This window comes from Molossus molossus, unplaced genomic scaffold, assembly GCF_014108415.1.
Source record: "Molossus molossus isolate mMolMol1 unplaced genomic scaffold, mMolMol1.p scaffold_m16_p_5, whole genome shotgun sequence".
Lineage (NCBI taxonomy): Eukaryota > Metazoa > Chordata > Mammalia > Chiroptera > Molossidae > Molossus > Molossus molossus.
The window spans coordinates 27,040,379-27,053,425 of NW_023425388.1; the positions used below are offsets into that span (position 1 = coordinate 27,040,379).

At 37.5% G+C, this 13,047-nt stretch overlaps 1 protein-coding gene across 1 annotated transcript in view; it reads right to left on the reverse strand.

The window, feature by feature from the left end:
- The window catches only part of VEPH1 (ventricular zone expressed PH domain containing 1), a 229,245-nt gene that overhangs the window by 175,689 nt on the left and 40,509 nt on the right, over positions 1–13,047 (reverse strand). The window contains exon 4 of the mRNA XM_036242764.1: positions 9,989–10,163. Coding sequence (XP_036098657.1) covers positions 9,989–10,163 — 175 coding nt within the window. The remainder of the gene's footprint in view (positions 1–9,988; positions 10,164–13,047) is intronic.

Genomic DNA, 13,047 nt, shown 5'->3' on the forward strand with positions numbered 1-13,047 from the left:
AAATGTTCACTGCAGTATTACTTACAATCGCCAAGATTTTGAAACAACTCAGGTGTCCATTGAGAGACAAATGGATCAAAAAGATGTTGCATATACTTACAATGGAATATTACTCAGCCATAAAAAGGATGAAAATCTCACCGTTTGAAACAACATGGATGGACCTAGAAGGTATTATGCTAAATGAAGTATGAGACAGAGAAAGACAAATACCAGATGATTTCATTAATATGTGAAATCTAAAAAACAAAACAAAATAATAATCAAAACAAAATAGAAACAAAATGATGATTGCCAGATGTGGGGGTGGGGGAATGGACAAAAAAAAAAAATAAAGAGATTAAGAAGTCTTATAAACTGCCAGTTATAAAATTAGTCACAGGGGTAAAATGTACAGCATAGGGAATATAGCCAATAATATTGTAATAACTACATATGATGCCAGATGGGTACTAGACTTAATGTGATCACTTCATAAGGTATATAAGTGTCTAATTACTATGTGATATACCTAAAACTAACACAATATTGCATGCTGACTATAATTTAAAAAATTTTTTTTAAACTAGACTATACTTAGGAAATACATTTTAGAAATTCTCAGGAAGTTGGTTGACTGATATTTTCTTTTTTACTAATAGTACTTAAAGGGTTTTAGAATACACAGTGACAACAAAATGAGACAGTAAGAAATGTGTAAAACTGAGATTAAATATTTAAAATATATATTAGTATGCTGGCTTAGTTTAGCACATTCATTCATCAAAAATGGTCGCTATGCCCTGGCTGGTTTGGCTCAGCAATTAAAGCGTTGGCCTGCAGTCTAGAAAGACCAGGGTTCGGTTCCCGCGAAGGGCACGTACCTTGGTTGTGGTTTGTCCCTGGCCCTTGTTGGGTCATGCAGGTGGCAACCACTGGATGAGTGCCTTTCGCATCAATGTTTCTCTCTCCCTCCCACACTATCTGAACAAAAAATAGAAAAATGTCCTCGGGTGAGGATAAAAAAAAAAGGTTGCTATAGGCAACATTGTGCAAAATGATTCAAGTTATTAGGAAAAAAAAAACTAATAAATTATACATATATATAAAGAATAAAATATTATATGTGTGTGCTAGTGTGACCAACTGTCCTGGTTTGCCGAGGACTGACCCAGCTTTAGTGCTTAAAGTCCCGAGGCTCAAGACACCCTTCAGCTCCACAGAAATTGTGACAGCTTGTCTCTCTAGTGGATACACATGTAAGTTACTAGAACAACTTTTTCACAGTGAAAATATATGAACAAAACAGAATCAATATATTTTTCTTGTCTATTACAATATAAACTGTTTTTTAAATTAAGTATTAATTCTTTTAAAATACGTTCAGAACCTTTGATTGCTAAGACTTTTAGAGCTTGGTATTTACAATTACTTACAAAGAATTAGATTTGTAAACAAAGAAAAAATTATAACTGCATTTTATTTCATCTTGTTAAAGTTTATATTATGAAGCTCTTCTTTGAGATGCTTACTAAGGCGAAATGTTTTCAGAACTCTCTTAGCCACTTAAGACATCGTACCCATGAAGTTAAAAATCTTGCTCTAAGTAATGTTCATTCAAATATTTCTAAATTCAGTGAACTTAAAAACTCATATTGCTGACACTTGCATTTCATTTTATAAAGGTAAAATGAAGTGTAATGTAAAAGTGTAAAAGAAGTTTGCTGGGCTTGGGGTCAGAAATACAGCATTCAATTCTTACCACCATTACCTACTAACTATAAGAAGCTGAGCCTTTCGAATAATCTTTATGAGTCTCAAATTAGTCAAGAAATTAGGGATGCCAGGACTTGCCTACCTTGCTGAAGTGTTATTATGAAAATGACATAGAAACAGATGTTATCTAAAAGTACTTTATGAACCATAAAATAATATTTGAAATAAAATAATTATTTAAAAAAATGTTTTCCCAAGTCATTCCCAGTGGATCAAATAGAAAATAAGTAAACCAACAACAATACAAACAAATATAAAGATTCCCTTATATTGTGGTTAAGTCATTCTGAGCTCAGCACAAGGATGCTCTTCTCTGGGCAGGCCTTATTCTACTTCACAGCACCATCTGCTGGTGGAGTCGAAAAGGTGCAAACTCTGGCCAGCACCTGACCCAAAATTTGGTTAACAACTCAGATCTTTTTCTGTTCCAAAATGTGTCTTTCTTTCCTTCCTTCCTTTTTCCTTCCTTCTTCCCTTCTTTCCTTCCTTCTTTCTTTCTTTCTTTCTTTCTTTCTTTCTTTCTTTCTTTCTTTCTTTCTTTCTTTCTTTCTTTCTTTCTTTCTTTCTTTCTTTCTTTCTTTCTTTCTCTCTCTCTCTCTCTCTCTCTCTCTCTCTCTCTCTCTCTCTCTCTCTCTTTTTAAATGTTCACCTGAGGATATTTTTCCATTTATGTTCAGATAGAGTGGGAAGAGGGGGGATAGAGAGAGAGAAATATCCACTTGAGAGAGACACATCAATTGGTTGCCTCCCACATGACCCCAACCAGGGCCAGGGACAAACTGCAAGGAGATACATGCCCTTGACCGGAATCGACCTCGAGACCCTTTGGTTCCAGGGCCGACACTCTAACCACCAAGCCAAACCCTCCAGGGCTGTCTTCGTTTCTTAATCCCCATTTAGGTTGACTTTTTACAACATCATATTTCATATTTCCTATGTATATAAATATTCAGGTTGAATATTTTTAAAAAGATTGTTTAATCACCCATTTCCTAGACTATTCAATTAATAAATTCTTTCCCAACAACCTGTAATATGGTGAACTTAAAACCTTTTCCTTTCAGAACAATTGTATCATCAATTTTTAATGGCTAAGTATCTCCTAGGGATTATGAAACTCCACAAACGAATATGATTCTGCCTTCAGTATTTGAATATGGGCCTGGCACATGGCATATGATAATTAATGATGACATGATGATGGTGGTGATATTAAGAGGAATCATAGTAACCATGATGATCTATGATCTGGCATTTTGCAAAATATATCTGCTTTATCTATTTAAGCCTCACATCTACCCTGTGTGGTACATATTATTACCACCATTATAAATGGGGCAAGGGGTCAATTTGCTATCTCCATTTCTTCTGAGACAGCTCACTAATCAGTGGTTTGAATTTTGTCTCACATTGAGAAAGAAATGAGGTGAATTCATCATAATTAACTAGACAGTCTTTTTTAGGCTATTGCGAATAGGAAAGGAATTTGGACACTTGCTGAGACAATATTACATTTTCTTTCCAAAGACTTTCTACTTAAATTTCAAATCATTTGAGGTCATCTTGTTACTTGTGCCAGATGACCCCGTAAAGGGCATATTGACAGAGAGACATAGTATTTCCTTATTATGGCCATGGATTCAGAAAAGCAAAGGAGGGGACATCGCTGCTTTAGTTTTGATACCAGTGGTGTGCATTGCATCACAGTGTCCCAAATCAGACCTTGAAAAGGGTTCTCTACAAGCCTTCAAGTAACCCCTTAGTATTGGAGAGACTCTAATTTTAGTGGTTTCCAATAATATTGTCATCTTCTTGGGTGAAAGATAAACATTAGTTATGCTTTTCTAGTCCAATACTGGACAGGTTCTACAGAGCACTTTCACATGGCAAAGGACAAGTTTGGAGAATTACTCAGGACCACTGGAAAACAACTCTCCTACTCTGAAAAGGTTCTGATGTTACAAAATATGAAAACTCTTCTGATATAACTTAAGCAGAAAATGAATTCATTACCCGGGTGCCATCTTTATCTTATTTTTTAATTCAAGGGGGAAACATTCAATATTTTTCCACTAAGAATAATTTCAGTTATAGGTGTTTTTTTCTTTCTTTTTTTTTTTAGATATCCTTATTAGATAAGAATGTTTCCTTCTATTGCTACTTTGCTAAATGTTTTTTTTTTTTTATATCATGAACAGACGTTGCATTTTACAAAAGGACAGATTAAAATTTTGCTTTTTATATTTAGGTCTTTATTTCACATAAAATTAATCTATGCATCTTGTGATATTGACAGTTGCCCCAAATCATTTATTGAATAGTGTGTTCTTATCAATTATGAAGACTCCCCCACCATCTGAAATTTCCATGTATGCAAGATGTGTTTCTTGCCTCTTTATTCTGTTCCATGGGCTATTTGCCTGTCCTTGCACCTGTAGCACACCATTTTAATTATAGATGCTCTTTGACTTAGGAAGGGTTTTGTCTTGATAAACTCATCATAGATTGAAAATATTGTAAGTCAAAAATGCATTTAATACACCTACATACTGAACACCATAGTTTATACTAGCCTACCTTAAGCGTGATCAGAATATTTACATTAGCCTACAGTTGGGCAATTATGTTGAATTTCATCTCAAAAGTAATTGCCTTTCTCTTCTCACCAGAAGCAGTAGATGGGAATTTCGTAGACATGATGGGATGTGAAAACACAGAACACAATATCCAAAACACCCAGGCAACGCAACCCCCTGTGCAGTATCAATTGTTTACCCTCACGATCTCGTGGCTGACTTGGAGCTGGGGCTCACTGCCACTGCCCAGCACCAGGAGAGTATTTTACTGCATAAGGCTAGCCCAGGGAAAGTTCTAAGTTCAAAAAATCAAAGTTTGGTTTCTACCAAATGTATACCACTTTCACGCTAAGGTAGAGTTGAACCATCCTAAGTCAGGGACTGTCTGTACCATGATTTTACAACGTCTTGATATCTGGAAGTTACTGCCCTCCCCTCCTCCCCTAACCTCCTCATCGTCTGCAAACTTGTTTTGGCTACCTGTTCTAGTGCATCATACTTGTGGTTTTAAAATCAGCTTGTCATCGTTCATGGAAATATTTGAGGGGATTTTATTAAAATTCCATTCTGTTTCTGGATTAATGTAAAGAAAATTGACATGCTTGCTACATCAAGTTTTCCCATCCGTGAACATGGTTTATTGCCCTATTTGCTTATCTTTTATGTAATGATTTTCAATGAAGTTTTATTACTTTATTTTCAAAAGTCACACACATCTTTTTCTCTAGGTATCTTTTATTTTGTTACTTTAATATTTTTAATATTACATTTTAAATTTGTTATTACCAGTGTATAGAAAGACAATTTGTTTGAATAATTTCATCTCACTTTCAACAACTTGACTGAAATCTTTCTATTCTGTCCAAGAATTGACAAGAAAGTTTCTGGATTTTCTGCTATAAGTAATCATATTTTTTAGAAATAATAATTGTTGTGACTTTCTTTCTAATTCTCATAATCAGGATCATACAGTGTCATAATAAATAGAAGTAGATTTAGTAGCATCCTTGTCTCATTCCCAACTTTAAAGGAGTGTGTCTAATGTTTCATATACATGTATAGTGGTGAAACATTAGAAGTATACTTTTTTATCAGTTCAAGATGTCTTCCAAAATTTCTAGTTTACAAATTTTTTTCATGAATTGGTACTGAATTTAATGAGATTCTTACTGATCGTATAACTGCCCCACCCCCACCCCCTTAGTCTTTTACTGTGGGGAATTACATCTTGAATATTAATCCATCCTTGCATTCTTGGAATTCATTCAACTTAGTCATTATGAATTTTATAAAATGAGAATAATAACAGTTTGTTTCTCATAAGGCATTAGGAGAATTACATGAATTAAAATACTACTACCTGGTATAGTGAAAGCACTCAACAAATGTATACTATTTTTCTTTTTTCTTTAAGCATTGCTAGAGTTATTTTCCTAAATCTTTTATTTGTGATTTGTGTATCTATGTTTGTAATTGAGACTGGCCTGTATTTTCCTTTCTTATATTGTTCTTGTCTGGTGTTGATATCATGGCTATACTAGCCTTATAGAATTAGTTGGAGAATGTACTTCTTTTTAATTATCTGAAAAAGTTTAGATGGGATTGTAATTACTCCTATATTTGTTCTAATTTGCCTATGAAACTAAATGGGACAGTTTATGTTTTTGCTTTTATTTGATGGGTTGATTTAAAAATACTGATTTAATGGTCTTATTTGATATAGGGGTACTCAGGTTTTCTCTCTCCTTAGCTCTCAAGTATAAATCAAGACACCACTCTGCTAATGCTTTTAATTTTTTCCCCAAAAGTTAGAACCTTGAACAATCTCCTTCTTACTGGGAGAATTCAGAGAATACAAGACAGAAAAATAAAGTCTAAGCAAAATGAATAGAATATATGTGTATTTATATTAAATTTAAAAGTAAATAATATTACTTATATATAATCATTAATAAAAAGTACCAAAAATGGCTTGGGACTATTGAAATATTTGCCTTCAGGGATAAATAGACAAGCTCATTATTTGAAAGTCTGTCATGATTGACTTAGCATAAAGGAGGCATTTTGTTTGGAATCAGGGACAAAAACATATAATGTAATTGAAAAAATATGATCAATAGAATAATATTAACCAAGTACAAGGAACAGTCACCACTGGTACACCACAGAGCTTGCCTGGCCCCATCTGGTCTACTTTTTAAAATCAGCATTTAAGAATAAAGGTAGCATGGTTCTTTTCATAGAATTTACAGATGGCAAGAACCTTGGAAGAACTACAGATATACTGAGATAAAAGAATCATTATCCAATATCTTGACATACCAAAGCAATGAGCTGAATGTCTTAAGAAGGAAGTGTAAAGCAATAAAGGTAAATACTTACATAAGGCTGTAAATAGGCATGTGACCCATGTTGGGTCAACTAGAGACAATGAGAGTAGATATGGAGTTTCTTGTGCTTAATCGGTATTTGTGCTGTGTGAGTAGGATGCTGCAGAGACCCAAATGTGGAGCATGAGAGACCACTCTACAGGAAGCAGAGCTAAGTAATGCCATTTAGGACCCCCATGGAGATCTGAATCAAGTCACATGAGAGGTCTGCTATATTCACGCACTTTTCAGTTGTGTGTTCCAGTGAGGAGTATATCCTACTTCTAATTTTCCTCTCCTCCTCCTCTTCCTTCTCTCCCTCTCCCTCCTCCTCCTCCTCTTCCTCTTCCTCCTTCTCTCTCCTCTTCATTATCATCCTTTTGTCATCATCATCACTAAAGCATTTATACCTGGGGTCTCTTTAACTAAAATACTACTAATTGGTAAGATAGGATAGTAATGAACTTCTGTTATGAAATTATTGTGGAGATTAAATGACATAATCAATATAAAATGTTTAATACAGCCCTGGCCAGTTTGGCTCAGCGGTTAGAGCATCGGCCTGCGGTTCGGAGAGACCCGGGTTCGGTTCCCACAAAGGGTACATACCTCGGTTGCAGTTTGTCCCCAGCCCTGGTTGGGTTGTGCAGGTGGCAGCCACTCGATGTGTCCCTTTCACGTCGTTGTTTCTCTCTCTTTCTCTTCCTCTCTCTCCCTCCCACTCTATCTGAACAAAAAATGGAAAAATGTCCTCAGGTGAGGATTAAAAAAAATGTTTAATACGATATTTGGCTTAAAGATAGCATGACATAAACTTCAGCCAGTGTAGTTATGGTTATTGTAATTATTATTGTTATAACTGAATGGATGACCACTTGGTGAGCATTCAAGCATTGCTTGGGTGACTAAGCTAAATTATATTTAATGTCCCAACTTAAGATTCTATACTTTTATTATTCTAGTCTTGTAAAAACTTAGATCAAATCAAACAACTGTAAACTTGAAGTTTTCTGTAGAAGTAGAAATATGGAAGAATGAGGATTTGTGTAATATAAGTCAAAAAGGAAGCTATAAAGGGAAGGAAACTATAGGTAAAGAAAAAAGAAATCTTTTTGATGTCTCCTAAGGCTGTTTGGCAGGGTATATATCCAACAAAGATTTGCAGAGCAGAAAACTTACTGTTCTGAGACAGCAAGGTCTCTTCTGCTTTGAAGTGCAAAGTTTGATATGCTCATGGGGTGATTGTGGAGTTTTACAGACTTCTCTGTCCTAAAAATCCAAGCCCTGAAGAAGTATGTAGCCTCAACCTTTTAGGTCAAATTATCATTTATTTTAGGGTAATTTTTGTTGTGCCAGATCAAATAAACCAAGGCATTTGTTTATTTCAAATGCTTGCAGTGAATTAAGAAAGTGCATTTTGCATTTCAAAAGATTTCTTTGTCATTGAAAGTGCATTTCAAAAAAACACACAAAAACCTCACCCAAATACATGACCTAAGTTCTTGGCAGCTACCAAGAGACAACTCAATCACTCCCCCCCCACCCCCACCCCCGCCCCCATCCAACATATCAGTTACTTACAAGTCTAACTATCATGGATTTAAAATGTGTGGTGTGTATAAGTAATTTCTATAAGTAATTTTGTGATTCCTATAAAATCTGTTCCAAATATGTAACCAAGGTGGTGAAAAACACATAATTGCTTTTCTGGACTTTTAGCAAATTTAATATGTATAAAGTGAAATTAGCAATTCAATCCTGCTGCCAAGAGAATGAGACTGACTAGAAACATCAATGACAAATCTTTAGAGGGGAGCACAGGGAGAACAATAAGCTTCCACTGCTATGGCTGGGATTCAGACTTATCCAGGCATCTGGTAGACCATTGGGGTAGCTGGTCAGGTGTCTGGGGGCTGGAGGTGCAGGTGCTCAGAACTTTTCTTGGGAGTGTTTGGTACAACAAACAGAACCTCAGTCCTTGGTGGGCCATACAAATTTTGAGAACTGGAGAACTAATTTCTTGCTAGCCCAACTCTTGGGTCAATAGTGGAGCCCAGGGAAGAGACAGTTTTAGATAAAACAGAACTGACTGAGGACCACAAACTTGGTAACACAGTTTGGCACTGAGAGCCAAGCAACCCTGTTCTGGAGCCTCCACCAAAATGTAACGCCAAAGAGAAAGACAAGTGTTCTCCCTGATCCTGCCACATGGAATTAGGGGACTGAGGACTGGTGGCTCCTGAACTTCCAGCAGAGCAGCACAAAAGGACAGACAGGCAGGGCAGTATGGAATAGAGTCTGTTCCTGGGACCTTGATGGTAGCGGCCATGGCATCTGCTCTAAGGAATCACAGAGGTGGAGGTGGACACCACCACAGCAGGCCATGTCAGGAAGCATGGAGAGAAGAGCTTCACAGGCTGGTGGACTGGTCTGGAAACCCCAGAAAGAGAGCACATGGAGGACCCCCTTGGGGACTCTAAGAAATACTTAGGGAGCACCTTTACAGGGGTGTTGATGTTCAACTCGAGCAGGGGGTGGGGAGGTGTCAGTAAAATGTAGGTCAAGTTACTCATGGACATAAGACAGTTTTATTAATGAGCACAACAGACATTTCGGTGCATATCATATAATACCATATATTCTTCTCTTATGCCAAACCAAAACAATATTTAGTTTCTGATAGATCTGAAACCAAAGGGGAAAAAACAAAACAAAACACAAGACGAAGAAAATATTTTGAGTGGACAAACTTGATCTCTTTCATTCAAATGTAAAACAGTTAACAGAGGTGTCCTGATTTCAGTTTTTAAGGTAGTATTTGACACAGTCAGTCCCCAATAATGTTCACATTCAAGAAGTCTTTAGACATTTTCTCAAGTATTTTATCGAACATTTCTTGCTTTTGGAAACCAAAAGAAGATGAGGCTGTTCATCTGCCCCTGAGAGCAGTGGGATATGTTTCACTCAGTACAGACAGACAGACTTATCATAGCCAGTTTATGGACAAGCTGACCAGAAGCATGGAAGACACAGTTCTCCAGACGGAGAGCTGTGGAGTTGGAAGAGAGCTGGCAACTTCTCCAATGAGCTCAAATAATTCATCTGCCCAGCGAAGAGACACAGACTCAGCCAGCCCAAGTAACCTGACCTATGTTCACAAGTCCATAAATTGCAAAGCAGTGAGAATCTAAGGTGCCTCTCAGTACTCTAGGTCTCACTTTCCAGAAACTGAAAATACCTATAAACGACTCCTACAACATGTCCCCAAGCTCAGCCTTCACACCATACCTTGGAGTATGCTCTTTACTATAACTTCTGTGTGATCAGCCAGGAGATCTGCCTCGGTGATTGCAGCCAGGGACAGGTAGTTGGACATATTCCTGCACAGTTCCTTGTTGCCTCTGTGGAGGAATTTCACTGCAATGGGGATGGCTAACGCCATCACAGGAGGCCGGTTGTAGTTCTGAGGAAGTGCAAGAAAACAACATACAATAAGGGGCTCACTATTCATTCATTTATTTATTCATCCACAAAGTATTTTTTGAGCTAAGCTCTCAAAGTGCAGGCATGAAAACAATGGTCCCACCCTGTTTTCATTGAATTTGGAAACTCTTGTTCTTATTAGGGAGACCTAAGGGCAAACAGGCAGTTAATGGCATAGGCTAATGAGGGCCATGATGGGCAAAGTGCAGGGTACTGATGGAGCAAAGAAGGAGCGCCTAATCCAGTGTTGCAGGGAGTGTCAAGAAAGACTTCATGGAGGAGGTGATGTCTTAGTTGGGACTCAGTGGATGAATAGGAGATGGCAAGAAAAAGAGTGAACAGAGGGAAAAGCATGCGTGGAGGCACTGAGGTGAGAGAGACTGTGCATTTGGGGAACTGTAAGTCATTCAATATGGCTGGAGTGTGGCACATGTGGAAACATTGGAGTGGGGAGGTAAGAGAGGGGACTGGAGAGGTAAACAAGGGTATAATTATGAAAGGTCTGGCATGTGTGTTAAGGAGTTTGGAATTGGTCATTAGGTTGATCATGAGTCATTATAAGAAGACTAACATCAGATTTATTCTTGAGAAAACAACCTAAGGAACGTTGAAGAAATTTCTTTCTGACTATATTTTAAAAGCAAAATTTTCAGCTAATGAGATTCAGAAGAAAAAAAAAAGACTGAATATAAGACTAAAAAGTAAAGGAATTTTGGATCCTAAAATAATTATCTTCTTGATTTATTATGTGACTTAACATTAATATCTTACCTATAAAATAATGCCATTAGCATTCAGTTACCTAATTTGGGAATAATATTTTAAAATTACAAAATGTTTTCTTAAAAGTGAATGATATGTCTTCACTACCATCAATAAATTCTGACCATCAACTCCACCCCTTAGACTAAATATCAAGCAAAACATACACAGTGCACAATATGTTTGGGAATCTGAATTCATATAATAATAGAATCAAAAAGTGGTTGTTTTCTGTAACTGTTCACATGAAAAGTGCTTATATATTTCCACAGTGAATTATTCCCTCTAATACTTCCCACAATTCTAGGCTTATGGTAGGTGCCCAGTAAACATTTGTCAAATTGAATAACAAATGAAAAACATGTAAATCTGTTGTTATAGTTGTCATTGGGTAGGAAATGACACGTAATGTGATAGGAAAGGAGGAGTGGGGTGGAGGATCCACTTACTCCTCTTCCTCTCGCTGGTATCACCCACTGATAGCGATGGCTCAGTATGAGCCCAACGATCCGCTCCATTCACTTTCAGGGCTAGTTGATTGGGTAGGCGAGTTATTACACACTCCTTAGCAGATTCCAACTTCCATAGCCCTCATCTCAGGTACTGCTCTCAAAGACATTTCCACCCTTGATTTCAAGGGTGGTCAAATGACTCAGACATTGGCCAGAAAAGCACATTTCCCTGGTCCAAGTGATGGGTTCAGGGACGGGCAAGTTATTCCATTATAGCTAAGGAGCCATTAAAAGGCTCTGTGTAAGAAATTCTATTTTCTGATGGACTCAAAGTATTGAGAATGAAAGATCGAGTAACTGCCATCATCTTTTGACCTCAGACGAAGAGGATTTGTCTGACTTTCAAGGCCAGATGGATCTATCTGGGAGACAAGTTGAGAAAAACAAGGTCCTGGTGATATCATTTGAGCCACCTGCATTAGGCTGTGCCTTAGGCCAGTTCTTCCCATAAGTTTTTTTAAGCGAGCCAGTTAAGGCTCTTGTGCTTAAGATTTTTTTTCCTCCCAGTCCCTAAAAACAAAAATGGACCTGATAAGCCTTTAATCAATTCCAATTTCACCCATTTTCCAGACCCAAGGGTCCATCTGACTTCTGAGCAGGGAAAATATATACTCAACAACCTAATCTGCCTTCCCACCATTAAGCAAGCCATAATAAAAGCTCTGACCCTATTCCTTGGTGACAAGTCATGCTTATACAGCAGTTTCACTTACCGGGTCTCTGTCCTAATTTCTTAGAGTTCCTAACACTATGTAACTATCAAGACCATAATCTGTGGCTTTACCTCTCTGATTCTAGGCTTTGCCTTTAATGAGTGTCTCCTCTCTTGGTGAATTTCATTGGGACTGATGGGAGTAGGCCATTACTGCTATGATGAACTACGAAGACTTCCCGAGAGGCTGGCTGCTCCCCTCACGTCAGCTTTGGAAGTCTAGGCCTGTGCGTGTTGAGTCACGCAGAATTCTTGGATCCACTGAGGCTAACTTACACCAAGGGATTTCCAAAAGCCTGGTGTGTAATCTCAGTCAGGCCGGTTGACTCATCCACAGTGAGGGTGTCTCCCAGGGCACATCTAGGGTATCCCTTTCACATTATTAGGATATCAGAAACCAGAATACTAACCAGACTTTTCACTCATGAGCACACGATCAGAGAGGAACAAGGAAAGATCCTGAGGGATATTTCATCTAGGCTGTGTGAAACCTAACTAAAATAACACTCCTACACTACAACCAAATCGCCATCTCTAGCGGCAAGAACTTTCCTGTTCATCAGATTCAATCTCTACACCCTAGGCAGAGCTGGGTAAATGTGCCAAAACAATGACCCCAAGCTGAGCATCCTCTTTTGTTGACTTACTCTTCAGACATGTAGTGTTTAGGAAGGCCAATTCATGTGTCCACTTTCTAATAATAATCGTAGTCTATTCCTGTTCCCTTGAGGTTATAGTCATATTACCTCAATTAGAGCATTGGATGCTTTCCAAACCTCTCAATCTTACCTATACAATTTCTTGGGTTGTCCCCATAGACAACCAATTTCTCCATTCTGTGTAGACTTTTACTAATTTAACTTTTAGGTGACATCTTT